At 34.1% G+C, this 26,757-nt stretch overlaps 1 protein-coding gene across 1 annotated transcript in view; it reads right to left on the bottom strand.

Annotated features, from left to right (window-relative positions):
* The window catches only part of LOC108399254 (bifunctional heparan sulfate N-deacetylase/N-sulfotransferase 4), a 300,861-nt gene that overhangs the window by 135,793 nt on the left and 138,311 nt on the right, over positions 1 to 26,757 (bottom strand). The window contains exon 3 of the mRNA XM_037001117.2: positions 4,036 to 4,123. Within this exon, the coding sequence (XP_036857012.2) occupies positions 4,036 to 4,123 (88 nt within the window). The remainder of the gene's footprint in view (positions 1 to 4,035; positions 4,124 to 26,757) is intronic.

The following is a 26,757-nucleotide window of genomic DNA, read 5'->3' as shown; positions in this document are numbered from 1 at the left end:
TATAAACACTCCCATAGGGATGAGAGTGATACCTGAAACCTCTTTTTTTTTTCGCCTCACAGATTAATTTCTCATCAGCCATTTTCTTATTTTATACAGGTCATATAATTAAAAGCCATGTGAGGCAGGCTTGTGATGCTAGAAATAGCTTAATAAAAAATAAGTCAGGTTGAAGAACCAAAGCAGAATTTCAAATATTTTCAAATTGAACTAAATGAAAATATTAAATTTTGACTCACTGCAAACACATTATTTTTCTATATTTAATTTATGCTTGAATTACATGTGATAATTTAATTTGCAGCTCATATAAGACCTTACTTAACAGAAGTTACAGTCCATTAGAGTATCTGTGTTCAAATTTTGAGTCTTTCACTTCTAACCTGATCTAGATTAAAATCTATGCCATATTAAACATATTTTTTGTTCTTATTTCTTTTGCTTTTCTTGATTCCCAGAAAGAGAATTCACTTCCTTGTTATTACTTTTGGAAGATCTATATTATGAGATAATAGTATACTGCTAAAAAGTTCTTTAAATCTGACAAATTAAAATAATTTTAGCAAGATCTAGGTTATTCCCATAACGCACTGTTATAACATTAAAATAAGATATATAAAATTCCAGTATCTGCATTATCACTTTTGTATAAATATCTGCTTTATATTTGCTCATTGTGCGTGAAATATTGCAATCCCTAAATTGTAAGCAGATATTTCTAATTTTCTTTGTACACTGAACCTGGCACGGTTCTGTATAGGTAAGTACAGAATAAACTAATTTTAAATATACTAAATAAAAAGAACTGAATGGTGATGGAATCTGATTTAAAGTTACCTATATTTCCAGAAGTCCTAAATAAAGCCATGTGAATTGTTTACTGTTTACTTTTTTGATAATATTTGATTCTTATACAAAAACAGTTTTAAAAGTAATAATGATAATCTTACAACATGATAGGCACTGTTGAAGGTGAGAGAGATATTATTTGCATTTTGGAGATGCAGAAACTGAGGCACAGAAAAGTTAAAATAAACCTATGTTCACATAGCTAGAGAAATGTCAGAACTTGGGGATGAACAAAAGCAATTTCCAATATCTACCATTTGAACTAATACTTTCTATAGAAAAGCAAAAAATAAACAGAAAAGGTGAACAAATGTAAAACTTTTTTTACTTTCATGTTTGAACATTAATAGTTTTATGTTGTCTACTTTTTGTAAAATAAACTCTTATGGAAAAGACCAATATTAATTCAGTGTGCAAATATCCAATGAAGTAACTGATTGAGTCATATTTAATTTATTATTAATTACAAAAAATGGCAATAATTGTCACTGGAAATTATGTCCTACAAAAAATATTTGTAGCTCTTCATCCCTAGGAAGCATTTAATGCTGTAATGTCTCCAGTTTTCGATTGAGCTTTCATTCTGCAACTCCAAAGTTTAAACATTTCCAGATTAAAATATTTTACTCCCAACTCCACATTTTCTTTTTCCTTTTAATCAACCGTATGTCCTTCCTCTTTCAATTTGGCACCTATCAGTGGCTGACTTATAGCGAAGGCTTAGTGATACGTCCTTTTTGGGAAAGACTTTATTTTTGCATGTGAAAGACAGAGAAAGTGACTAGGAAGGAATATATGGGAAATACAAATAAGTGAAAGAGTCTAATAAATGCAGAATCTATTGTTCTTACACTGGCCACATGTGATTACACGTCTTCAAAACAATGAGGCTCATCAATCAGCATCCTCATGCATGTGGAAATGAGACTGTCCTGCTAGAGCTGACACAGTCATTCTGACAAGGCCATCTTCTCATGGTTACACATCACAGCCAAGTGCATGGGTAAGGAAAGCACTTGTCTGGTTTGTGATCTTTTTTTCTATACCGTTAAACCTCCACATAGAAATGTGACTACATAGGGAAGAGGCATGCCCTCTTAGTTATGGACATCATCAATATTTAACTCCACTCTGGAATAAACCTTGATATCTCTAGGTGAGATAATAAGCACTCAATACAATATGACTACACTCTTAAACTAAGGATGCATTTCAATGATTTTACACAACTATCAAATCAAACTTTTACATTCACATGAAGGAAATTTATAGGATTCTTCTAGGATTTATAAATTCATATATATAACTTAATCTCTGAAGTGTACTATCACCACAGCATGGTAGAAAAGAGTGTTTCTTGCATTAATTTTGTTAGGTTAGTACCAACATAAAGAGTCGATAAAATCAGTTTAAAATATATAATTAAATGTCTTTTTTAATGTATCTTTCTCCAGCAACTATCTTTGTGATATTAACTACTGTGTTGTTCATTTCCTAGTGGACATGTACTTTGTACACGTTCAGGATTATAAAGAAGAAATGGGAAGTGTTATAACCTGCTATCAACATTAATTCTGCCATGTCTGGCAGGTTTAATAGGTCCGAATATGAAAAGTAAATAAAATCTGAGGCAGTTATCCAGATATGTTTCAGCCAAAAGAACGGCTTTACTTACACTTTACAGTTATTTAAGACGAAATAGTATTGTTCGCGTGTGAACTTCAAATAATCCCGTAATTTTTTCCCCTGCATGAGTGGATACAGCCTTAGAATTGGTTATCTGCTTTATAACTTCATAGTCAGAGCTTCTTAGGCTTGAATTTATTTCTTGAGGGTGCTTTTGAAGAAGATTTACAAAACCAAGTCTATATTCAAAATTGTAAACTGTAATTGCTTTGCCTGTTTAGATATGATGACTCAAATCTCTTTCTTCATAATGTCCTTTTAAAATATGTAATCATTTTATTTATCAACTGGTCTAAATACTAATTTTCCTTCCATTACTTTAAACAGATTTACATGTTCCAAAACAGGAGGGAAAATGCATTAAAGAAAAGCCAGTAAGAAATCACTGCTTCAATATTCTAATAAACCACACTGATCCCATTTGGATAAACATTAAAAAGCTTCTTTTGGTAAATGAGCTGCATGTATGATAATTAAAGACTACCTGTGCATGAGATATTTTTAATGAACCAATAAACTGCACACATGCATGGAGAATACTATGACATATTTTCACTAAGATTCGATAAAGTAACAACAGTGTAAAATCCTTAACAAAGCATTTGGCTTACACCACAGGTGTAGAAATAGGAGCAGATAGGTTTTCCCTAATACAGGCTCTACACCATTTTGTGCTTTTTTGTCATTATTAAAAGATAATAACTTTGTGCACATAGTTTTCTCTATACTAGCCCCTGACACTATAATGCTGATATTCAGAAAATAAGAGTCAAATTCTGGAAGTGAAGATGGGTAAAGAGGTGAGATATATCCAGCACAGAGTAGTGCATGAACACAAATAACATTTTGAGAATTTGTTGAGAGGATGAGACTGAACAGAAGTTAAACTGTGGCTGAATAGAGATAGAATGAAATATAAACTTGATTATGATAGTTATGATGCATGCTGGACCAAATTATTGTAATATTTTAAGGGAAAAATTCTACAAGGGAAGGTAAATTAAGCAAGATGACCCTTAAAGTCTATTAATTAGTTGAGGTTATAAAATTCCTCTTCTATCACCAGATGTTCTCCAAAGGAAAATATATATAAAAATGTCTGTCTCCTTAACTATCTGACAATTGTGAAATAGTGCCCATTATTACTATTATAAATATTATTATTATTATACTGTTTTTGTCATCATCATCATCCTCATGATCATCTCTGTGCTTTCTGCTTACACTATACTGAGAGACAATTTGCACAGCCACACTTACAGCAACAGTTTTTTTTTTAACTAAGTTGAAAAAGTCAATTTTCTTCCTCTTTTTCTTTTGATTCTAACAGTATTTATCAAAGTAAACAAGCTCATTGATTTTGGATTTGGTTACTCACATAATTCACCCAAGTTTTTCCCATAATCAGTCTGGATATTCTATTTCTCCTGCTTATGAAACATTTAAAATCCTCTCTCCTATTTATATGTAGCTGCCTGAGAACACAAAGCTCCTTCTTACCTGTGTGGTAAAACTTCCCTGAAAATCCAAGGTTGAAGGTAAAATTTGCAACCTGAGTGCGCAGTAAATTTTGAGTCTCTAGTAATGCCTGAAATAAATAAGAAATTAACATGATTTTAGAAATATAAATATGAAGCTTTTGGGGATGCCTCTTTTCAAATGTGTATGCATGAATGAAACAACATAATACGGGCTTTGTTGCTTCTTGGGTTTTTAATGGGTACTATTATGTGCTATTCAATTTCAGGTATTATAATTACTAATGTTATTTTTATTGAAGGTTACCAAATTATGAAGCAGTTAAGTCCTAAGCACATTAAAAATTGCTGAGAGGCAATTTTCTAATCACAAAGCACTGAAATCATTTTTCATTTTGTGAGACATTTCTTGATTTCAGATCATCACAATTTTTTCCTTGGGGAAAATTTTTCAGAAATGTTGGATGAAGACAAGTCCTGTTTGTTGGTAAGGAATAGGAAGACACTTTTGAGTTGCAATTTAGTATTTTATTTAGCTGTGCTACCTCCTCTATCATTTTTAAGGCATAATTATTGGGTTTAAAGCTTGAATTTTTACTTTACGAACTAAAGAGCACTGTAGGTCATGCTGGACCTACACAAGATCAAATCTTGGGATATAAACGGGGAGAAGACAAGTGGGAAATAGCTAATGGCATACAGAAAAATTCTCTGTGGCAAAAATTTCCCTAATTCTCTATTTAGAATTATTCTATGTTAATTTTTGTTTGTAGACAAGGACACACTGGTAGTAATCTCAGCATCAGACTTAGTCCTGTACATTTTCTGCCAGTCTTTCCACTGCTGTAATTCCTATGCCAACATTTGTACCATAATTCAGAACTTTCCTATCCTTGGCCTTTGTCATTCACTTAGAGATTAGACTGTTTTTTTATTATTATTTTTAGATTTTGAAAGGGGACTTACTTTGTTATGATGGAAATGAGAAACAAATTTCAAAACTAGGGATATTAATAAGAGTGAATTTTGTTTACTGCTACCCATCTGCTAAGGTGAAAAAAAGGCCAGAGGTTTAGACAAGTTCTTATGTGCATTAATCATAGTGGCTAAGCATTTGCTTAAAAAATTTGTGAAGCTAATTATTTATTCCCCCCGAATTAAGAGGGCTCTCCAGAAAATTATTTTAGTTTAAGTAAAGAGAAAGAAAGAAAGAAATGATGAAATAACTCAAAGGTTAAGCTATATACTCAGTCATCCAAGATCACAATTACACCAGGTGCAATCCTAGCCAATCTTGCCTAAATATTATTAATTAAATAGAAAAAGTAAAAAATAGAAGCATTAGTTTGACTCAGTTACATGAAATATAAAAAAAGAAGTCTTCAGAAGGAATGAATTAAATATTAAAATGAGTTAAAAACGAAGTCTGTTAATGTAGTTGAGTTTATTGGTAAATCCTACAGAATACAGCTTTAACATAAAGAATCATACATCTTTTTCTCTAAGTGAGTTCCTTTTTCTGGCTTTCTTGTTCTGTTTAGTGTACAATGTCTGAGCTTCCATATCTTAAAATAGTTTTTAAAAAAATTTTCTCCCTCCCTCTGTTCTCCTCAGTAACCTAATTCCATCCAATATTCTATCTCTGAGTTATTGATGTCATTATTCTTCATTTATTAATAATCCATTGTGGGTAAAGCTGCAGTATTTCCAGAATCTGTCACCTGGCCTTAGTGCATCTCCATATCAATAAGTATTTCCAAAGGGTGGAGAGAAGTAGTCTATCTCTGTATTATTAGATGACTAAAAAGGGAAGCAAGGGCATATCTGGACTTGGGGAGGTTAGGTGAGGTCTCTTTTTGCAGCCAGGTCACAAAGAGACATTGGTGAGCAGGAGTGGATGACTGCTTGTAATAAATGGGTTTCTGCCATGTAATTTCTCCCTTTGACTGATTTCGGTTTCAAAGGCAATTTCCCCCAGGCTGGGAACAGATTTTTGACCCAAAGTTATACCCATCCATTCTTAAATTCAGTAGATATTTACTGTACATGGATACAGTGTTAGGTTTAACAAGCATAGCTCCTGTAACCTTGGGTCTTACTGCCTAGAGAGGGAGAGAGATACTAAATAGACAGTCACACAACTGTGTAAATGTAACTCCTAATAAGTGCCACAAAAGAAATCTAGAGCATGCTGTGATAGATATAATGAGGGACTTCAGTTTATACCAGGGCACTGGACCTACACAAGACCAAACAATTATTTCCCCAATAAATATGCCACCACTGTAGGCAGCCTTTAGTGTCTTTTTCTTGAGTTTTAAAATACTAAAGTTGGCAAACCATGTTCCCAGCTTCGATTTCCAGCTTCCTCTACTCTACCTTATACTTCGTATTCATGCTAACATCCCAAAGGCAGTAAATGCAGTTCACTTTTGGCATCAGGGTGGCCACTCAGTTAATGTCTCAGAGTGTTGGTTATTTCTCTTCTCTATCTTTTCCCTTATCTGTGAAAAGGGGTAATACTTATCATCTGTTTCACAGTATTATTGTGAGGATTACATTGTGTAATGCATGAAGAGAGCTTAGCTAAGTGCCTAATATATAGTAAGAGCTCAATAAATGCTGTTAATAAGCATTAATATTTCCCACATTTTTCAGTGCCTTTTTCCATTCTGTTCCCTTCATCCCCAAAGCCTCCAGCTGCTCTTATTTCTCTTAAGACTTGTATCATTTTCTACTTTATTACATTACTGTGTATCTTATTTATTCTTCTAGTCTAAAGCATCTGCAGGACAGTCAAAACTTACTTGTTATTTACATATTCCATGTTCCTAAATATATTTTTGTATATATGTAAGGCATTCAAAATATGCTAAAACCACATATAAATGCACAGAAGTAAACTGAATTAGCTTTATTTATTTTTATTATGACAAATTCATGATGGCAAAAAGATAAGCATGGTTCATGGACCATATTAAATGATATCAGAATGATATGCTAGGATCCTAGATTCCACCAGCACATTTACAACATAGATGTCTTATAATCTTTTTTATATTTTTATTTTAATTTTTTTATTAAGGTATCATGATATACACTCTTATGAAGGTTTCACAAGAGAAACAAAGTGGTTATTACATTCACACCCCATACCCCAATTCATTCAATGCCCACCAATGTAGTAAAAGGCCACAGAGTTCCTATTTGTCTTCTCTGAGCTACACTGTCTTCCCCATGACCCCACACAGACCATGTGCACTAATCATGATACCTCACAATCCCTTTCTCCCTCCCTCCACTCCTGCCCTCCGCCAAACCTCCCCTTTGGTAACTACTAGTCCCTTCTTGGAGTCTGTGAGTCTATTGCTATTTTGTTCCTTCAGTTTTTCTTCGTTGTTATACTCCACAAATGAGGGAAATCATTTGGTATTTGTCTTTCTCTGCCTGACTTATTTCACTGAGCATAATACCCTCTACTTCATCCATGATTTTGCAAATGGTAGGATTTGTTTCTTTCTTATGGCTGAATAGTATTCCATTGTGTATATGTACCATACTTTTTATCTACTCATCTACTGATGTACACTTACATTGCTGCATATCTTGGCTATTGTAAATAGTGCTGTGATAAACATATGGGTGCACATGTCTTTTTGAATATGAGAAGTTGATTTCTTTGGGTAAATTCCTAGGAGTGGAGTTCCCAGGTAAAATAGTATTTCTATTTTTAGTTTTCTGAGGAACCTCCATACTGCTTTCCACAATGGCTGAACTAGTTTACAGTCCCACCAGCAGTGTAGGAGGGTTCCCGTTTCTCTGCATCTTCACCAGCATTTGTTGTTCCTAGTCATTTCTATGTCCTAACTGGTGTGAGGTGATATCACATTGTGGTTTTAATTTTCATTTCCCTGATAATTAGTGATGTGGAGCATTCATGTGCCTATGTGCCTGTTGGCCATGTGAATTTCTCCTTTGGAGAAGTGTCTGTTCATATCCTCTCCCATTTTTTAATAGGGTTATTTGTTTTTGGGTATTGAGGCATTAGAGTTCTTTATATATTTTGGATGTTAAACCCTTGCCAGATATGTCATTTACAAATATATTCTCCCATACTGTAGGATGCCTTTGTTCTGCTGATGGTGTCCTTTGCTGTACAGAAGCTTTTTAGCATGATGCAGTCCCATTTGTTCATTTTTTATTTTGTTTCCCTTGCATGAGGAGATGCGTTCAATAAAAAGTTGCTCATTTTTATATTCAAGAGATTTTGCCCATGTTTTCTTCTAAGAATTTTATGGTTTCATGACTTATATTCAGGTCTTTGATCCATTTTGAGTTTACTTTTATGTATGGGGTTAGACAATAATCCAGTTTAATTCTCTTGCATGTAGTTGTCCAGTTTGGCCAATACCAGCTGTTGAAGAGAGTGTCATTTCCCCATTATATGTCCATGGCTCCTTTATCATATATTAATTGATCATATATGCTTGTTATATCAGGGCTCTTTAGTCTGTTCCCTTGGTCTATGGGTCTGTTCTTGTGCCAGTACCAAATTGTCTTGATTACTGTGGCTTTGTAGTAGAGCTTGAAGTCAGGGAGCACAATCCCCTTGGCTTTGTTCTTCCTTCTCAGGATTGCTTTGGCTATTCGAGGTCTTTTGTGGTTCCATATGAATTTTAGAACTATTTCTCTAGTTTGCTGAAGAATGCTGCTGGTATTTTGATAGGCATTGCATTAAATCTGTCGATTGCTTTAGGCAGGATGGTCATTTTGACAATATTAATTCTTCCTATCCATGAGCACAAGATGTGTTTCCATTTATTGGGGTCTTCTTTAATTTCTTTCATGAGTGTGTTGCAGTTTTCAGAGAATAGGTCTTTCACTTCCTTGGTTAGGTTTATTCCTAAGTATTTTATTCTTTTTGCTGTAATTGTGAATGGAATTCTTTTCCTGATTTCTCTTTCTGCTACTTCATCATTAGTGTATAAGAATGCAACAGATTTCTGTGTATTAATTTGTATCCTACACTTTGCTGAATTCAGATATTAGATCTAGCAGTTTTGGAGTGGATTCTTGAGGGTTTTTATATACAATGTCATGTCATCTGCAAACAAGGACAGTTTGACTTCTTCCTTACCAATCTGGATGCCTTTTATTTCTTTGTGTTGTCTGATTGCTGTGGCTAGGACTTTCATAACTATGTTGAATAAAAGTGGGGAGAGTGGGCATCCTTGTCTTGTTCCCAATCTTAAAGGAAAAGCTTTCAGTTTCTCACTGTTAAGTATGATATTGCTGTGGGTTTGTCGTATATGGCCTTTATTATGTTGAGGTACTTGCTCTCTATACCCATTTTTTTGATAATATTTATCATGAAAAGATGTTGAATTTTGTTGAATGCTTTTTCAGCATCTGTGGAGATGATCATGTGGTTTTTGTCCTTTTTGTTGATGTGGTGGATGATGTTGATAGATTTTCGAATGTTGTGCCATCCTTGCATCCTTTGGATGAATCACACTTGATTATGATGGATGATCTTTTTGATGTATTTTTGAATTCGGTTTCCTAATACTTTGTTGAGTATTTTTGCATCTATGTTCATCAGGGGTATTGGTCTGTAATTTTCTTTTTTTGTGGTGTCTTTGCCTGGTTTTGGTATTAGAGTGATGTTGGCCTCATAGAATGAGTTTGGGCATATTCCTTCCTCTTCTACTTTTTGGAAAACTTTAAGGAGGATGGGTATTAGTTCTCTACTAAATGACAAAATTCAGCATTGAAACCATCTGGGCCAGTTTTTGATCTTAGGTAGTTTTTTGATTATGAATTCAATTTCATTGTTGGTAATTGGTTATTCAGATTTTCTGTTTCTTCCTGGGTCAGCCTTGGAAGGTTGGTTGTACTTGTCTAGAAAGTTTTCCATTTCTTCTAGGTTATCCAGTTTTTACCATATAATTTTTCATAGTATTCTTATAATTTTTTGTATTTCTGTGGTGTTCGTAGTGATTTTTCCTTTCTCAATTCTGATTCTGTTTATGTATGTAGTCTTTCTTTTTTTCTTGGAAAGTCTAGCTAGGGTTTATCTATTTTGTTTATTTTCTCAAAGAACTAGCCCCTGCTTTCATTAATTCTTTCTATTGTTTTATTCTTCTCAATTTTATTGTTTACTTCTCTTACCTTTATTATGTCCCTCCTTCTACTGACTTTGGGCCTCATTTGTTCTTCCTTTTGTAGTTTTGTTAATTGTGAGTTTGGGCTGTTCATATGGGATTGTTCTTCTTTCCTGAGGTAAGCCTGTATTGCAATATACTTCCCTCTTAGCACAGCCTTCACTGCATCCCACAGATTTTGCAGTGTTGAATTATTGTTGTCATTTGTCTCCATATATTGCCTGATCTCTCTTTTTATTTGGTCATTGATCCACTAATTATTTAGGAACATGTTATTAAGCCTCAATGTGTTTGTGGGCTTTTTTGTTTTCTTTGTGTAATTTATTTCTAGTATCATACCTCTGTGGTCTGAAAAGTTGGTTGGTAAAATTTCAATCATTTTTTTAATTTACTGAGGCTCTTTTTGTGTCCTCATATATTATCTATTCTTGAAAATGTTCCATGTGCCTTGAGAAGAATGTATATCCTGATGCTTTTGGATGGAGTGTTTTGTAGATGTCTATTAGGTCCATCTGTTCTAATATGTTCTTCAGTGCCTCTGTCTCTTTACTTATTTTATGTTTGGTTGATCTGACCTTTGGAGTGAGTGGTGTTTTGAAGTCTCCTAAAATGAATGCATTGCATTCTATTTCCCCCTTTAATTCTGATAGTATTTGTTTCACATATGTAGGTGATCATGTGTTGTGTCCGTAGATATTTATAATAGTTATATTCTCTTTTATGGACTATCCCCTTTATTATTATGTAATGTCCTTCTTTGTCTCTCATTACTTTCTTTGTTTTGAAGTCTATTTTGTCCAATATAAGTACTGCAACTCCTGCTTTTTTCTACCAATTAGTATCATCAAATATCTTTTTACATCCCTTTACTTTCAGTTTGTGTATGTCTTCAGGTTTGAAATGAGTCTCTTGCAGGCAGCATATAGATGGGTCTGGTTTTTTTTTTTTTTTATCAATTCAGTGACTCTATGTCTTTTGATTGGTGCATTCACACCATTTACATTTAGGGTGATTATTGATAGGTATGTACTTATTGCCATTGCTAGCTTTAGATTCATGGTTACCACAGGTTCAAGGGTAATTCCCTTACTACCACTATCTAACAGTCTAATTTAACTCACTTCATATGCTATTAAAAACACAACCTAAAGGTTCTTTTTTTTCCCTCCTTTTTCTCCCTCCTCCATTCTTTATATGTTATGTATCTTATTCTGTACTCTTTGTCTATCCCTAGGGTGACATCTATTTAGCCTTAGGAATAGTTCCATCTATAGCAGTCCCTCCAAAATGCACTGTAGAGGTGGTTTGTGGGAGGTAAATTCTCTCAGCTTTTGCTTATCTGGGAATTGTTTAATCCCTCCTTCAAATTTAAATGATAACCTTACCGAGTAGAATATTCTTGGTTTGAGGCCCTTCTGCTTCATTGCATTAAATATATCATGCCACTCCCTTCTGACCTGTAAGGTTTCTGTTGAGAAATCTGATGATAGCCTGATGGGTTTTCCTTTGTATATGATCTTTTTCTCTCTCTAGATGCTTTTAAAAGTCTGTCTTTATCCTTGATCTTTGCCATTTTAATTATTATATGTCTTGATGTTGTCTTCCTTGGGTTCTTTGTGTTGGGAGATCTGTGCACCTCCATGGCTTGAGAGACTATCTCTTTCCTCAGATTGGGAAAGTTTTCAGCATTTACCTCCTCAATGACGCTTTCTATCCCTTTTTCTCTCTCTTCTTCTGGTATCCCTATAATGCAAATATTGTTCCATTTGGTTTGGTCACACAATTCTCTCAATATTCTTTCATTCTTAGAGATCCTTTTTTTTTCTCTGTGCCCCAGCATCTTTGTATTCCCCTTCTCTAATTTCTATTCCATTTACCATATCTTCTACTACATCTAATCTGCTTTTAAATCCCTCCATTGTATATTTCATTTCAGATATTGAATTTCTTAATGATTGAATCTCCATCTTAAATTCGTCCCTGAGTTCTTGAATATTTTTCTGTACCTCCATGAGCATGTTTATGATTTTTACTTTAAATTGTCTTTCAGGAAGATTGGTGAGTTCAGTTTCATTTGGTCCTTTTCTGGGGTTTGTGAGATTTTGGTCCAAACCAGGTTCCTTTGATGTTTGATAATTCTATGTGGTGCCCTCTAGTGCCCAGAAGGTCTAGTCTCTGGAGCTTCTCAGTCTTTAGCATAAGGTTGGGGGTCTTAGGGGAGTGGCGCTGGTGCCTGGGGGGAGGAAAGAGCTGTTTCCTGATTGCTGGCTGCAGTGCCTGTTGCCAATATCAGAGCCAGTGCATGAAGCACACAGGTTTAAGCCTCTGTGCTTGGCATCTCTTGCTTTTGTAGGCGGGGCCTCCCTCTGGCTGGCCTAATGCCAGTGCAGTGACTGCTGGTTTGTGAACAGGTGGTGGCAGGCCAGGAAGAAGGCACAGTAGGTTGCGTGTCACAGTTGGCGGGCCTCCAAGCTGAGTAGGATGGAGCCCCTGAAGCTCCTCAAAGTTCCCAACCTGGTGTGCAGAGTATGCCCAGACAAGCTTGTCCACCTATCCCTTCTCCTGCACACCAAGCTCCGTGCAAACCCTGCCCTTCAGCAGCCCTCTTGCTGCTAGGAAGCCTCCTCTCAGACCACCCATCTTTCCTTTATCCCAGAACAGCTGGAATGTATCCCGATCCTCCACAAATGGCCAGAATCTCAGTCTTTCAAGCACTCTGCCTGTCCCAGCTCCCCAACCCCATCAACCTCCAGAGCACCACACAATGTAGGTTTGTGCTCCAAAGCTGACCTCCAGGGCTGGGTGTTCAGCAGTCTTAGGCTTCCACCACCTCTCCACTCTGTTTCTCTTCTTCCTGCTGGTGAGCTGAACTGGTGGAAGGGCTTGGGTCCCACTGGATGAAGGCTTTTGTATGTTACCCTGTTTCATGAGGTCTGCTCTGTTCATGAGGTCTGTATGCAGTCTGGTGCAGCCTTCTTTCCTGTTGCTGTTTTAAGGCTAGTTGTATTAACTATATTTTCACACTATATATGGTTTTGGGAGGAATTCTCTGTTTGATCTCTCACGCCACTGTCTTGAATTTTTTATGAAGAACTTACTAAAGAACTTGACTAGAATTTAAAGATAATAAAGTATAACTTATTTAAGAAAAAGCAATAATTCATTGTTTTAATGAATATTACTTGCAATCAGTTAATATTCTCATAGAGTTCCTCAGTATTTAATAAAACAATTATGTATTTGCCCTACTGCAAAATGTTACAGAAATGGTTTTCAAATTTTACTGCCCATAAAATTATCTAGAGGAGACTGCTAAGATTGTTAATTCTGGGGGCCAATTTGAAGAGTTATTAATTTAATCTGTATGTGATAGGGCTCAGGCATGTGTATCTCATCACTGATGCCAGCTGGTTCTAAAAAAAAGTCAAGTCATTACTTCTGATAGCTTCAATTCTGATAGGTTGTTTAATATCAAGCTAACCCTTCCCCTCAGTGTATATAATTAACAAGGCATGATACATACATACTTTGATATAGCCTTATGTTTTCAAAATTTCAAATCAAACACTTAAGTGTGAGAGTTTTTGCTAATTTGTCATGTACAGTCTTTTATTATATTCTATAACTTAATAAAATGGTCTTTCTATCCTTATAAGTTATTGATGTGGGAATTAGAAGAGTTTGCTTCTATACTTATTTTCCACATGGAAAAATTGTCTCACGGGAAGTCTAAGTGGCCTACCAAGATAACATAAGGAGAGGACCAAGAACTGAGCATGTTTGCCTTAACACGAAGTCCAACCTTAACAATCTCCGGTCCCACCCCTATAAGTCTGTATGGACACCCAGGATGAAATGACTCAGGATTTCCATGAACTTCTGTGCAGAAAGTATCGGTTAATGTACAAATAAAGATAAATAGGGTTGATTCAGAGTAAAAGTATGAAGCTTTTGAAATTTGCCTTTCACAGTTTGTTTCCCTTCTTGTTCATCTCTTTCCCCTTAGAAGAAACCCCATTCTTCAGCAACTACTCTCTTTCTCTTTTTAGAATAAATTCCTATTGCTACTTAAGGAGGAAACTGATATCATTTATAAACTTATTAAAGCAACATACTGTCTTCTAAGGAATTCCACATTGAATAGGATAGCTGTAATTGTGGAATGAATGGATAGGTTAATTAAGAAAGAATGAATGAATGAATGTCTCTCATGATAATACTGAAGATTTGTGTGTTGTGAGGAGAAAGGTTTGGTTTGGAGTTTGGGTGTCCTTCTTCTAAAATCACACTCAATCTGAAGACCAACTTTCTGAGTACAAAAGCAATGTGGTGTTTCAGAGCAATTATCGTTTTTCCACTCACCACTTAGGTGTTCCCCTCTCATTTCTCATCCCTTGCCTAAGTTGGTCGGAAACCAGGAATCTGGATTTTCCTCTCTGCGTTCTTTGTGCCCACTGTTCACTCATTCATTGACTCAAACCTTATTGATTCAACCCCTATGTTTTAGTCACTCTTCTCATGACTAGGGACCCAGTAGACAATGGTAGTGCTAATAGCTAATAGAATTGAGCTTTTATTATGTATTAGGTACTGTGAGAAGCACTCTGCTTGAATTATCTCTTTAAATCACCCTTTATTAATCATGCCTTTATTTATCTGATTTACAAATGGGAAAACAGGCTAAATAAGCTACAGAAGTTTATGGAGTTAAAAAGTGTCAAATAAAACTGATGTTTGTTGTTCTCATAGAGCTTATATTCTTTTAAAGCACATAGATAATACACATAGCAAATCAGTCAAATTATCATTTAAATTGCAAATTGTTGTTAGTTGTGGGAAAATAATTATCTAATATGCTAATTTTGAAACTAACAAAGAATACCTACATTTCAACATGATATGCAAGTGAGGTCTATGAAGCCCCTCTGAAAAAGGTGGCAATTTAACTGAGGGGTGAGAAATGAGAGGCCAGCCATGCCCCAGACAGGGCTCTGTGGGAGGGTCTCCAGAGGGACCAAAGCTTGGTGCCAGGAAGGGCCCTGGCATCTGGATACACCACTCTCTAGTTCCTCCCCTATAGGATATGATTTACATTTTAAATTGATTCCTCTGGCTACTTGCTGAGAAGGAATTGCAGGAAAACGGGCAAAACAAAATCATTAAGGAGGCTTTTGTAGGGGTTCCAGTAAGAGAAAATAAAGGCATGGCTTCTGTTAGTACTGGGAATCAAAGAAATAGTGTAATTGTTGATGAATTGATGTGGGTAAAGTAGACTATAAATTCATTAAGGATTGAGATTTCTGACATTCAATGGGATGAGAGAAGAGTTGGGAAATGTTTTGAGGTAAAGATCAAAACTTCCACTGCTACACTAAATATGTCTTCCCCACAACAGGATGACTATATTGTTGAAACTTCCACATCCCTCCTAATAGGAAAAACAGAACTTAAAGTTGTACAGCATAGTTGCTTTCAAACCTTTGTTACTTATGATTTATGAGTAAACTTTAGGAACTAACTGCACAAGGAGTGTATGTATGGGTAAGAGGAGTGGCCTCATAGCACAAGGAGTGTTTTTTGAATACTGGAAGGTTAAACATTGATGCTGATTAAAGATACTGGCAAAGAGAAGAGAAAAATTGGTTTGGCCTTGTGAAATAATATTAATTCATGTCACATATGTGAAGAGTTTGCATTTTCTGCTTGATTATCAAAATCACAATGAAGTTTATGTAAATGATTACAGTTGAAGTGCCTTAATTATGTTGCAAATTTTTATTGCTATCAGCAAACACTCTATGTGTCTCTGATCCTTTCCCAGCAGGAGTGAATAGATTTGTCTTCTGCTCTACACTTCCTTACTGGAAAATGTCCTGGATGTCTTTGTGTCCACAGAATTCTAAGCCATTGACTTCAGACTATTCTGAAAGTATGTGAGATGAAGTTCTGCTTCTTTTTCTTCTTTCTGCTTAGCACTCTGGTTCTCTCCCTCAGAAAATTTCCTTAAACATGGCGAAATACTGCCCAGTTCTGATTAGCCCCAATTTTTCTTTTCAAATATATTCTCAGTGTCATGATTTGATTATCTAAAATCATGAGTGTGGCCTATTCTTTGTACCTCTGTTTCCATGTCTTTCATGCTCTACCTAATTGACTGGAATTTTGAATCAAATAAATAAATTTGAATCAATATGAACTATAAGATACTTCAGATAGCATTACTTGAACCACTGGCATTCTCCTTTATAAGTTATTTCCTCTAAGTCTGGTCTTCAATCATATTATGTAATTTTTTTTCCAATGTATTTTGCTCCCAAGTTTTCATCATGGTCTAGAAGATTTTTTGAATTGTAAAAACATAAATCTATCTTGTAACGTTAGAGTTCATGACTCATGTAGAATAATTATTTCCTTAAAAGCTTTTTATAAAGTAATGACAGAAATGACTGTCATATTTTCCCATCCAAAGTATTTAAGCAAATTATAGAGTAAACGTAAAATAGAACTACCTTATATTAGGACTTCTTTGGGGATGTGGAATGAAACTAGTCATTATAAGCCAAGTGACTAAAAAATGGCTTCAAAAATAATCAGGAATCAGCTGAGAAAAGCATACACATGCACATACAACACAAACAAAATACAAGAAAAACAATTTTATGGTCAGGGTGGGAGGAAAGTAGTTTATAATTTAAAATATTTTCAGTGAGTCTTAATAAGAATCTACACTGAACTGGGCCCAAATTCTCTTTGTGTTAGGTTGGAACTTTAAACAGTAACCTGAACCATTCTGTATGGCCCTGACTATTTGTTGGAGAGTCGACTTGACAGAAAAGCTGTGGAAACTCCAAAGCAGATACAGGCGCCACCTTCAGAGTTGGCTTAGGGTCCTCGGAGTGCAGAAGCTCGGGTAGCTTTCAATACTGAGCCTTCATGGAAAATTTTATTGTGTAAGGGGAGATAACCAGTGAAACAAAGTTCCTGGTCACAGAGCAGTGTTTTCCAAACTGTGATCCATGGGTCACTAAGTATGTAAAATTTAACAATGCTGTGAAAAAATAATTTCTTGTTCAAAATGTTTGGTGAACATCCTATATTATACCAGTCCTAGGAGGCTGTCAATTCACATTAATGTACTGAACTCTTTAGTAGGAAAACATTTGTATCTGATTTACCTTAGCTTTTCCCTTGAAATATTAGCAACATACATTCCTATTTGCCCAAATCTGAGATAATACTGTCTTTAACATTAAGTGGATGGCTAATCCTTGGGAGGTAGAGGTGTTTCCTGGGGTCATGTTATCCTCAGTTGAATGTAATTTCCTACTTAGTATCTAATGCAAGTTGCAAAACATAATTTAAGTTGTGATTTTATACAAAATGTGATTCTGTATATGCACTCAGTTATATAATTACATTAGCTTTCAGTAAGTGATCTATAGAAAGTATTTTTCCATTTATACTATTTGTTATCTTTTAAAGATCTTCAGATCAAGATCAATTTCTTAATATTATGAAATTGTGGAAATATATTTAGAAATAATTATACTTGATAAGTATTATTTTTTGAAGCATTCTATTCTAGTTGAGAAACTATTAAAAATATTAATTGTTTTCATTAACAAAATTACTTTTTACTTAAAGATCAAATCCTTCAATATGATTGTCATTTAGGCCATAAAAAAATGGAAGTCTCCAGAGCAGCCATGTCCTTAATCGAAGTCAAATACTGGGATTCTTCTTTATGACTCTTGCCTCTGCCTTTGAGCAGGCTTGTAATCTCTTTCTCTATCCTCTTTTCACTCAGTACCACTCCAAGGTGGGCTTACAACAGTAGTACCTACAACATGGACACTCAATAGTTGTTGGCTGGTGTAAATGACTAATCTCTAGAAATACTCCATGTCCACTTAATGGTTAGGACCTGTTCAATGTTAGGGTATTCACTTATTAGCTACATTGTATCATTAATTCATTTAATCTCATGTTGAAACAAATCCAAATGTTTGTTCAGCACAGAAAGTGTACTTTCTATTCCCAGTTTTATAAAACTCCCTTTCTTTCATCAATGGACCTTGGAAACATCTGAACTCTGTGTCCTTTTTTAGGGTTTTGGAAACAGGCTTTAGAGATTTCTGGCATAGCTTTGGCAGCCATGTTGGTCCTATAATAATTCTCTTAAAAATGTCCTGGAACCACAGAAAAGGAATTCTGTAGATGGTAAGCTCAGAATTTTAATTTCAAATTTTATCTTTATAGTCGATCAAGATTAAAAAGAAAAAAATGCACTTCCTTATCAATTTCCATCTTTCCTGCCCCACAGAACAAGGGATACATATCTGGGTATTGGAGATGTCTGCAGGTTTTATCTACTTTTTCTTACATATGGTATCATTTCTTTTCTCATGATTTCACCTTACACTAAATATAAATGAATTTCAGATTAAAGTCTGTATGACCTTTCCAGTTGCCACTTTCTCAAGCTCAGTCCTGTTTAAAGCCTAATTCTAATTCACATTCATAACAAAACAGGCTGGACAACATTTGATAATCTACCAACTCTGCTTCCCTGTAGATGAAGGGAAGCTATCTAGATACTCATGAAGGAGAACAAAAACAAAAAATGTATTAATGGTTAACATTTTCTAGTAGAGCTCTCATTTCCCAAAAAAAGAGGGGATATTTAAAATATTTTCTATGTAAATTGTATCCTTCGGAGTTCTGTGACTGACATTATCCACCTCTCATGTTTTCTATAAAGAAATTTTCCTGTAATTTTAAGAAAGATTCTCAAATAAGTAAAACTTGTTACTGTGTTTACTTATTTGGGAAATGTTTGAGTAGCTAATATATTACAGTTAGTATAGGTACCAGAGATTCAGCTTTGAACAAAGTGAAGTCCTTTCTTTAGTTTATATTACAGTGTGTGAGACTGACAATAATCAAATAAACTGTTACTGTTATGCAATAAGATGAGTGTACTGGGAAGCAACTGGAGGGTTTTGAGCAATATTCATCACACCTTCAATCCTTGGTCAATGCATGAAGAATTGACTGGGTTAGGGGAGGACAAGTATGGGAGATGGAATACTTAGAGGAGAGAAACAATTAGCCTATTTGAAAAGTGGGTGTCCTGGAGTGGGTGGTAAAATATGAGGGAAGTCTTCAGATTTGGGATTCAGTTTGAAAATAAAGATTCTAGGTCTCTAATATCAAATGATGAATTAATTAGGGTTGTGAAAGAACTGGATATGGATATGACTTCTCAATTCATTCATAGGTTTTGCATATCAGATGAACATTATATAGAAATTACCAGCTATTGTATTTCTCCAGGAATGGAGTAGCTCTTCAAAATCCCAGAATATCCATTTAGTGAGCTGAGGGACAGATACATACAGCAGGTTTGCCTAACCTATTAAATTTTGGGTCCAAACAATATGACTTTTCTGTGATTTCGTGATAGCTCAGGAAGTGTGGAATGAAAGCAAGTTTTTCAAATAGTTTAGAGGAAAATGATGGAAAAAGTTATCAAGTAAAAATACTGCTCCACAATTTTTAATTTTTTAAGTATATTAGATGCAAGTTAAATGCAGAGGAATAATATTGAAACAAATGTCTAATCTTATTTAAGGATTATGAAAAAATTGAGAATCAAAAGCATATCATTACCAGTCTTTTTATGTAAATATTGTGGTGTACTTATTATATATTAAAAATTATACTTTCCTTCCATTGACTGAACTGTTGAAATAAAAATCTTTATTATTTATGAACTTTGGATCATTTCACCATTATAAAAAACTTACAAAGTACCGAAACTTTTTAAAACCAAGTCTTCATATTTCTATAAATGTAATAGCTCTTTAAAATAACTTAAGGAATCTCTTTCATAGAAGAATATCAACTATAGGAACATTTCATTTTATTAACTGACTTCAGTTTCACATTGCAAATATCTCTCACTTTGGACCATAAATAAAATAAACTCTCTTAAAAAAATCTTACTTTCACATTCTGCATTATTTTAAATTAATCTCTAGAATTATCTTTAGATATTTTGAGTTGTCTTTATTCTTCCTAATTGCTGTATCTATTAAGCAAGGTAGGTATTTTTTCTAAGTACTAATTACTAACATATCCCACATTTACATAATACTTTTTGGGGCAATTTCTTGGTAACATTTCATGGCTAATAGGAAGCAATTTGCTTTTCTTTATTAAGTGCATTAAAACTTCATGCCCTAGACATCATTGATGGCAAACATTTGATTCTGCTCAAATTTAATGCACCGAAGCATTTTGCTGTGCCATATTAGGTTTATTTATGTGCTGTGTTCTGCATTGTTAGCTGCTAATGAGACTTCAACTCTTTATGCTCTAAGGCCTGAACACTAACCTCATTTTAATGAGTTCATTATTTGCTGTCTTCTGAAAGGAAGACAACAAATTTTCCTTTTAATTAAAGGTCAAAACACCTCTGGTGAAGGAAAGGGAAGAGGTTATCAAACCCTAGGAGAAGCTGAGGGATAGCTCTTTCAAATTTCTAAGCTAAGCAGAGTTAGTGTAAGCTTGTGTAGGTGGTAGTTACTCAAGAATATAGGCCATCAATCAATCCCGGGAGACCAAGGTGCACCTAAATTTAAGACATGAGAACACTACAGCATGATAGTTAATGTGCCTAAGACTTTGCAAGAAATGAAAGTCAGCCAAAATAATTAAAGAGGCTTTACTCCTAACCAAAAGGGCCGTGTGGATCAATACCGCTTCAGGTGCAAGATTCGTCTTTTGCATGATGAATGAGTTATGATGTAAAAACACATACGATATTAATTGAGCCAAGGAAAACTCATCTCAAATTTTTATCACAGAATGTGAAGCAAAGGCAAATCAATATTTTGGGGGAACTATTTTAAATAATTTAAAGGATATATGGACCTAGAATGAAATATAAGAATACATACATTTAGAGGAAACTAGCTGCTAAACGGTGAAATCCCTGGGAATGATGGTTGTTACTTGCATTTGCAGGCAATGCATACCTCTAACAAAAAGGGAAAAGATAATTTCAATAATATATAGTCCTATCATAACAGATAGTGTGAACTTGCTACTTATATAAAGTTCAATACAAATGAAACCAAAAGATTTAAGTGTAATGATTAAATGGAGCTTTTGAATTTAACAATTAGTGTGGTTAGATTAAAACCCAAAACATTTTCATTTTGCTCTGATGACATACGTATTTCACACATGAATTACTTTAATCTTGTACACTGCTAATTCAGATTTAAATGTTTAATAATGTTAATATGCTTTTATTTAGGTATTTGCCTTCATTAACTTTGTATTTATGTATGAAATCCTCTGTGTACCTTTTTATTTTTCTAGTATTGTTCCCTGGCTTAAGTAGATGAACAATAAATATTTCTTTTCAATACATTTTCTTTGTTTTAGAATATTTTTAGATTTACAGAAAAATTGCAAAGATAGTACAGAGAGTTCCCATATACCCACACACATTGCATCTTATTTTAGTGTGATATGTTTGTAATAAGAAAGCAATATTGATACATTACTATTAACTAAAGTCCATACTATACTCATATTTTTCTGTTTTCCCCTAATTTCCTTTTTCTGCCAGGATCCCCTCAGGATATCACATTACATTTAATTATATGTCTTTTTAGGATCCTCTTGACTGTGAGATTCACATTCCAAAAGTTTCAGGTTTACTGAAAAATTGAGCAGAAAGTATTTCTATATATTTCTTCTTCCCTGTATCCTCACACAGATTCCCAATTTGTTATGATTGAATGAATATTATTTTATTAATAACTGAAATCCATAGTTTACATTAGGGTTTGCTCCTTGTGTTGTAAATTCTATGAACTTTGCTGAATGTAGAATGTCAGGTATCCCCCATTAGTGTTTCATGTGGTTTCATTACTCTAAAAACCCCCTGCACTACTCTTATTTATCCCTTCCACCTCCTTCTGGCAACTACTGATCTTTTTACTGTTTCCATAGTGTTGTCCTTTCTAGCATGTCATTTAGTTACAATTAGCCTCCTCTCATTTAGTTATGTGTTTTTAAGATTCCTCCATGTTTTGGTGGCTTTGACAGCTTATTTGTTTTTACTGCTGAATAATATTTGTTAAAAAGGGGACATCAAGCCCCAGATGGAGTCACATGCTAAACCCCACACCAGCAAACCAAGACTTAATAATTAACCTAATTGCAGCTTCAGTTTCTCCCAGGAATGTAACCTTTAACCAGTCAACCTGGAATTAGCTGGTCAGCAGGTAATCCACCCCACAGTCCTCTTCCATTGCCCTAACAAGTGTGACCTTGCTAAAAGATGCATTCTTTGATAATAATTTCCCCTTCCCTCTCCCTTTCCATCTTTAAAAACCATTCTTTTTCATAGCTTTTCATAGCTCCTTCTATTGCTATATGGGATGCTGCCTGATTCATGAATCATTGAATAAAGAAAATTTGATCTTTAAATGTACTCAAACTTTTGTTAACACATTCTATTGTCTGGACATAGCATGATTAGTCTATCCACTGACTTATTGAAGAACATCTTGGTTATTTCCAAGTTTTGGCAATTATCAATAAAATTGCTATAAAACATTTATGTTCACATTTTTGTGTAGACGTAAGTGTTTAACTAATTTGAATAAATACCAATGACTGAGATTACCGGGTAGCATGTTTGTTTAGGTTTGTAAGAAAACATCAAATTGTCTTCCAAAGTGACTATAGCATTTTGCATTCCCACCACCCTATAAATGAAAGTTGCTATTGCTCCACATCCTCCCTAGAATTCGGTGTTGTCCATGTTTTGGCTTTGGCCATTCTAGTGGGTGTGTAGTGGTATCTCCTTGTTTTAGCTTGAAATTCCCTAATGACGTATGATGTTAAGCATCTTTTCACATGCTACTTGCCATCTACTTTGATAAGGATTCTGTTCAGATATTTTGTCCACTTTTTAATTGGGTTATCTGTTTTCTTACTATTGACTTTTTACTGTTCTTTGTGTATTTGCATATCTTGGATATCTTTGTATATCTAAGTCCTTTGCCAGATAAGTCTTTTCCAAATATTTTCTCTTAGTCTGGCTTGTCATTTCATTCTCTTAACAGTGTCTTTTATACAGCAGAAGTTTTGAATTTTAATTAAGTAGCAGTAATCAAATTTTTTGTTTGTGGATCATGCACGGAATAAAATTTATTTGGTAAATGGATTCAATACAAATATATCAGTTTTTATTGAGTATCTTTTATGTATATAGCACTATGATACAGACCAGAGTAAACTGAGGTGGGAAAGAGACCATATAGGAAATACTCCTTGTCTTTAAAGAGATTAAAATAGTGTACTTTTTTATCATAAAAATTCTTTCTTTAAGCACCAATTCATGTTTTGTGTAAATATGTTTAAATGAAATCAAAGATGTTCAATTAGGTACACTTGGAAGGTATACTTACTATAGAATATACTTTATATGTATATATGACATTACACTTAATATAGATTAGCCTCAGGGTCAAAAATACCCAGTTAAGAGGGACAAGAAAATTTGCTTTAAATTTTCCATTTGACAATCTCTCCTCTGTAGTTTTTGCTAAATATGCAGGGAGGAAATTTGGATTTGGAAAAATAAGAGAATAATAAAATTAGTCCTTATTCAAAAGATCTTTTTTAAAGTTGAGAAACGGATTATACTATAGTACTATACCATGAATAATGTCTGTTGAGCATTCTATAATTTTCAAAATGCTATCATATAGCATTCACTCAATCTTCAAAATAATTCTAAATGTAGTCTTTATTTCACAGATGAGGTTAAAAATTCATCTAGAAAGTGGTATGGCCTGACCATGCTCTAAAATCTAAGTTTATGATTCCAAATCTGTTGTTCCTCATAGTTCATAGGGGCTACTGTGCTATGAGTGGCACCATCTATTCCTGTTGGTTGGTTGAACTGTGATATTTAACCTAAACTATGTATACACATAAAGAAAATGTATTTACTTAAAGAAAATAGTCACTTCAGTTCCAGAATTTAATGTTCCAAAGGAAGGAGTTAAAACTCACTAAAATAAAATTTATTTTAGATAATGTTATATATTTATAATGTAGATTCATATTGTGCTATGGATAGTTAAGTGTTTGGAATTTCAGATAATGAAATGAGACTCAGATTTCAAAAGATCCATACTTTTTTTTTTGTGGTTATTTTAGTTAAAATATTTTTAAACACTTTTTCTAATCATTCTTATTTAAATACTAGGATCCTAAAGATGTTTCGGATATAGGAATTTCATCTAGATGTATATTACTAAACTGGACCCAATTTGAAAAGTTTAGGACTCATTTATTTTGATAATACCTGAATTAGAAGTATGTCTTCATGACTTTTCCTTATCTTATAGGAATAGGATAGGCAACAAACTTACTTGGGTATTTCATTGTCCCCTAACCTTAACATAATTGTTCCTGTTTTAAATAAAACTAGTTTTAGATGAGATAGTGGCTAAATGGATGAATGAGACATAGGATGGATTAATTCTGTCTCAGAATTCCAAGTTGGTATGATGCTTCCTAATGGACATATATCATGCTGCTTTTAAACATGTGTTTTTGTTGGAGAATTTGTGTTCTTTGCATCCCTTTTGACAGGAAAAACAAATTTAAAATAATTTTTAAAAATATATTTGAGCTCTCTTTTCAAAATCAAGTCATGAAGGCACCTGTCTAAATAAATATTATATGAATCCTGGACCTGCCCACTCATTAAGTCTGTGTTCTGCTAAACAGTTCTCTAGTTATTTAAAATTATATCCTTGTCCTTAAAGAGAATCCCTTAAAGACACTGCTTTCCTAATTTTAGTTGTAACACCTCATTTTCTTGATGTAAAAGATTAGTAAATATGTTTTTATTTATGACTCATAAGTGGTCAACTGCATTCCACATCTTCTTTTCTAGGTACACCGTCTTCTGGCAAATCTTAAGGAAATTAGTGAAAGTATTATCCTAAATCTATTCTATTTTTGAAAGCCATTTTGACTTTCAGTTTGGGCCCAGAAATTGATGCCAAATCAAAAAGAATGTGCTAACTTTCTTGATATAGTGCTCTACCTGTTAAGAATCACATTTCTATTCTCATTCAATAAAACTTGTATCGATGGAGTGCTTTGTATATACTTAAAACTGCTCCATGATCTTAATAGTAACCAAAATAAATAAAAGTAAGTGTCCCTACCTTTATAGGAAGTAATTTTATTTTGAACAAACCAAACAAAATAAGGCAGCATGGAAGGAAAGATATAGTAGAAGCAACTCAATGCAAATGCTTAATGAATCCAAATTAAGGAAAAGAGTAGTATGGTATGTTGATCAAAGGAGGTTGCATTAGGTAATTGGGGTTTAAACAGATCTTTGAGGAAACTGTAATATTTGACCTAGTGTAAAAAAAGAGAAAAAAATTCCAGGAAAGGTGGGTTTTCTAATAACCTATTTTTGTGTAAGTTGTATTTCTCTTCTTCTTTTCTGATTTTGGGGAGAACTAGGTTATGCTAAATGACATCCCACAATTTGAATATTTGACTGTAAAAATACATTTCATTTACAGATATCTCATAACATGACATACCATCAAGTTTTCTGCACCTCTTTGTGCATATTTCTAAGTGGCTTCCACAAATATAGTAACCTTCTAGTAGCTTATGTTTTCTCAAATATAGTGATCAATGACAAGTAGAGAATATCAGGGCCTCTAAGGTACTGAACTATGCTAAGGTCCACTCTAAACAACCAGCAAAGTATTGCATTATTTTAGAGTGCTTTTACCCATCAAATATTAATTTTGAATACTTATAAGCAGGCAAATATGCTAGCTAGAGGTTGCTAGCGATTTTTTTAAAATGTGTGAAACATAGTCTCTATCTTTAAGGGTAATTGATATGAAGGAAAACATGTATCTGTGCAATTATAATAATAAGCAGAAAATAATGCTATAAGTATTTTATCAGCAAAGTGCAATGAAAGTTCAAAAGAGACTTGGCATTATTGTATTTTACCAGACAACAGGCAAAATACATGAGCATGCCAAAGGTGCAAGAGAAAACAGGTAGGGCAGAGAGTTTTGTGAATCAGGTGGGAGAACTGTAACTTATGAAGTTTTTTTTGAAGAGTGTTAGAAATAAGTTTTCTTCCAAAAAAATCTAATCTTAAAGTTAGAATAATCCAGCAAGTGTGGACAGATCACTCAGAACTGTTGCACAGGGTTTGAACACGACAGGGAGACCAGCAAAAAATGAAGTTATTAAAATGATATACTTGGAGTTTAAGAGCTAGAGGGTAGCAGCAATAATGGAAGGGAAGAGACAAATGGGAGCACCTTGTAGAGGAAGAAAACATTATACTTGCCAATTTACTTGTGTGCTAAGAAAGAAAGAGGAAATAGAGAAAGCTTTGAGCTTAAGTGTCAAAAGATTGGTAGCAAATTGAAAGAAAGATATTAAAGTTAAAGGAAAAAACTGGTGTGAATGGTGATACTAATAAAGAC

This window comes from Manis javanica, chromosome 5 (genome assembly GCF_040802235.1).
Source record: "Manis javanica isolate MJ-LG chromosome 5, MJ_LKY, whole genome shotgun sequence".
Taxonomy (NCBI): Eukaryota; Metazoa; Chordata; class Mammalia; order Pholidota; family Manidae; genus Manis; species Manis javanica.
Note: the sequence above shows the minus strand (reverse complement) of the source record. Positions and strands in the feature narration are given on the sequence as shown.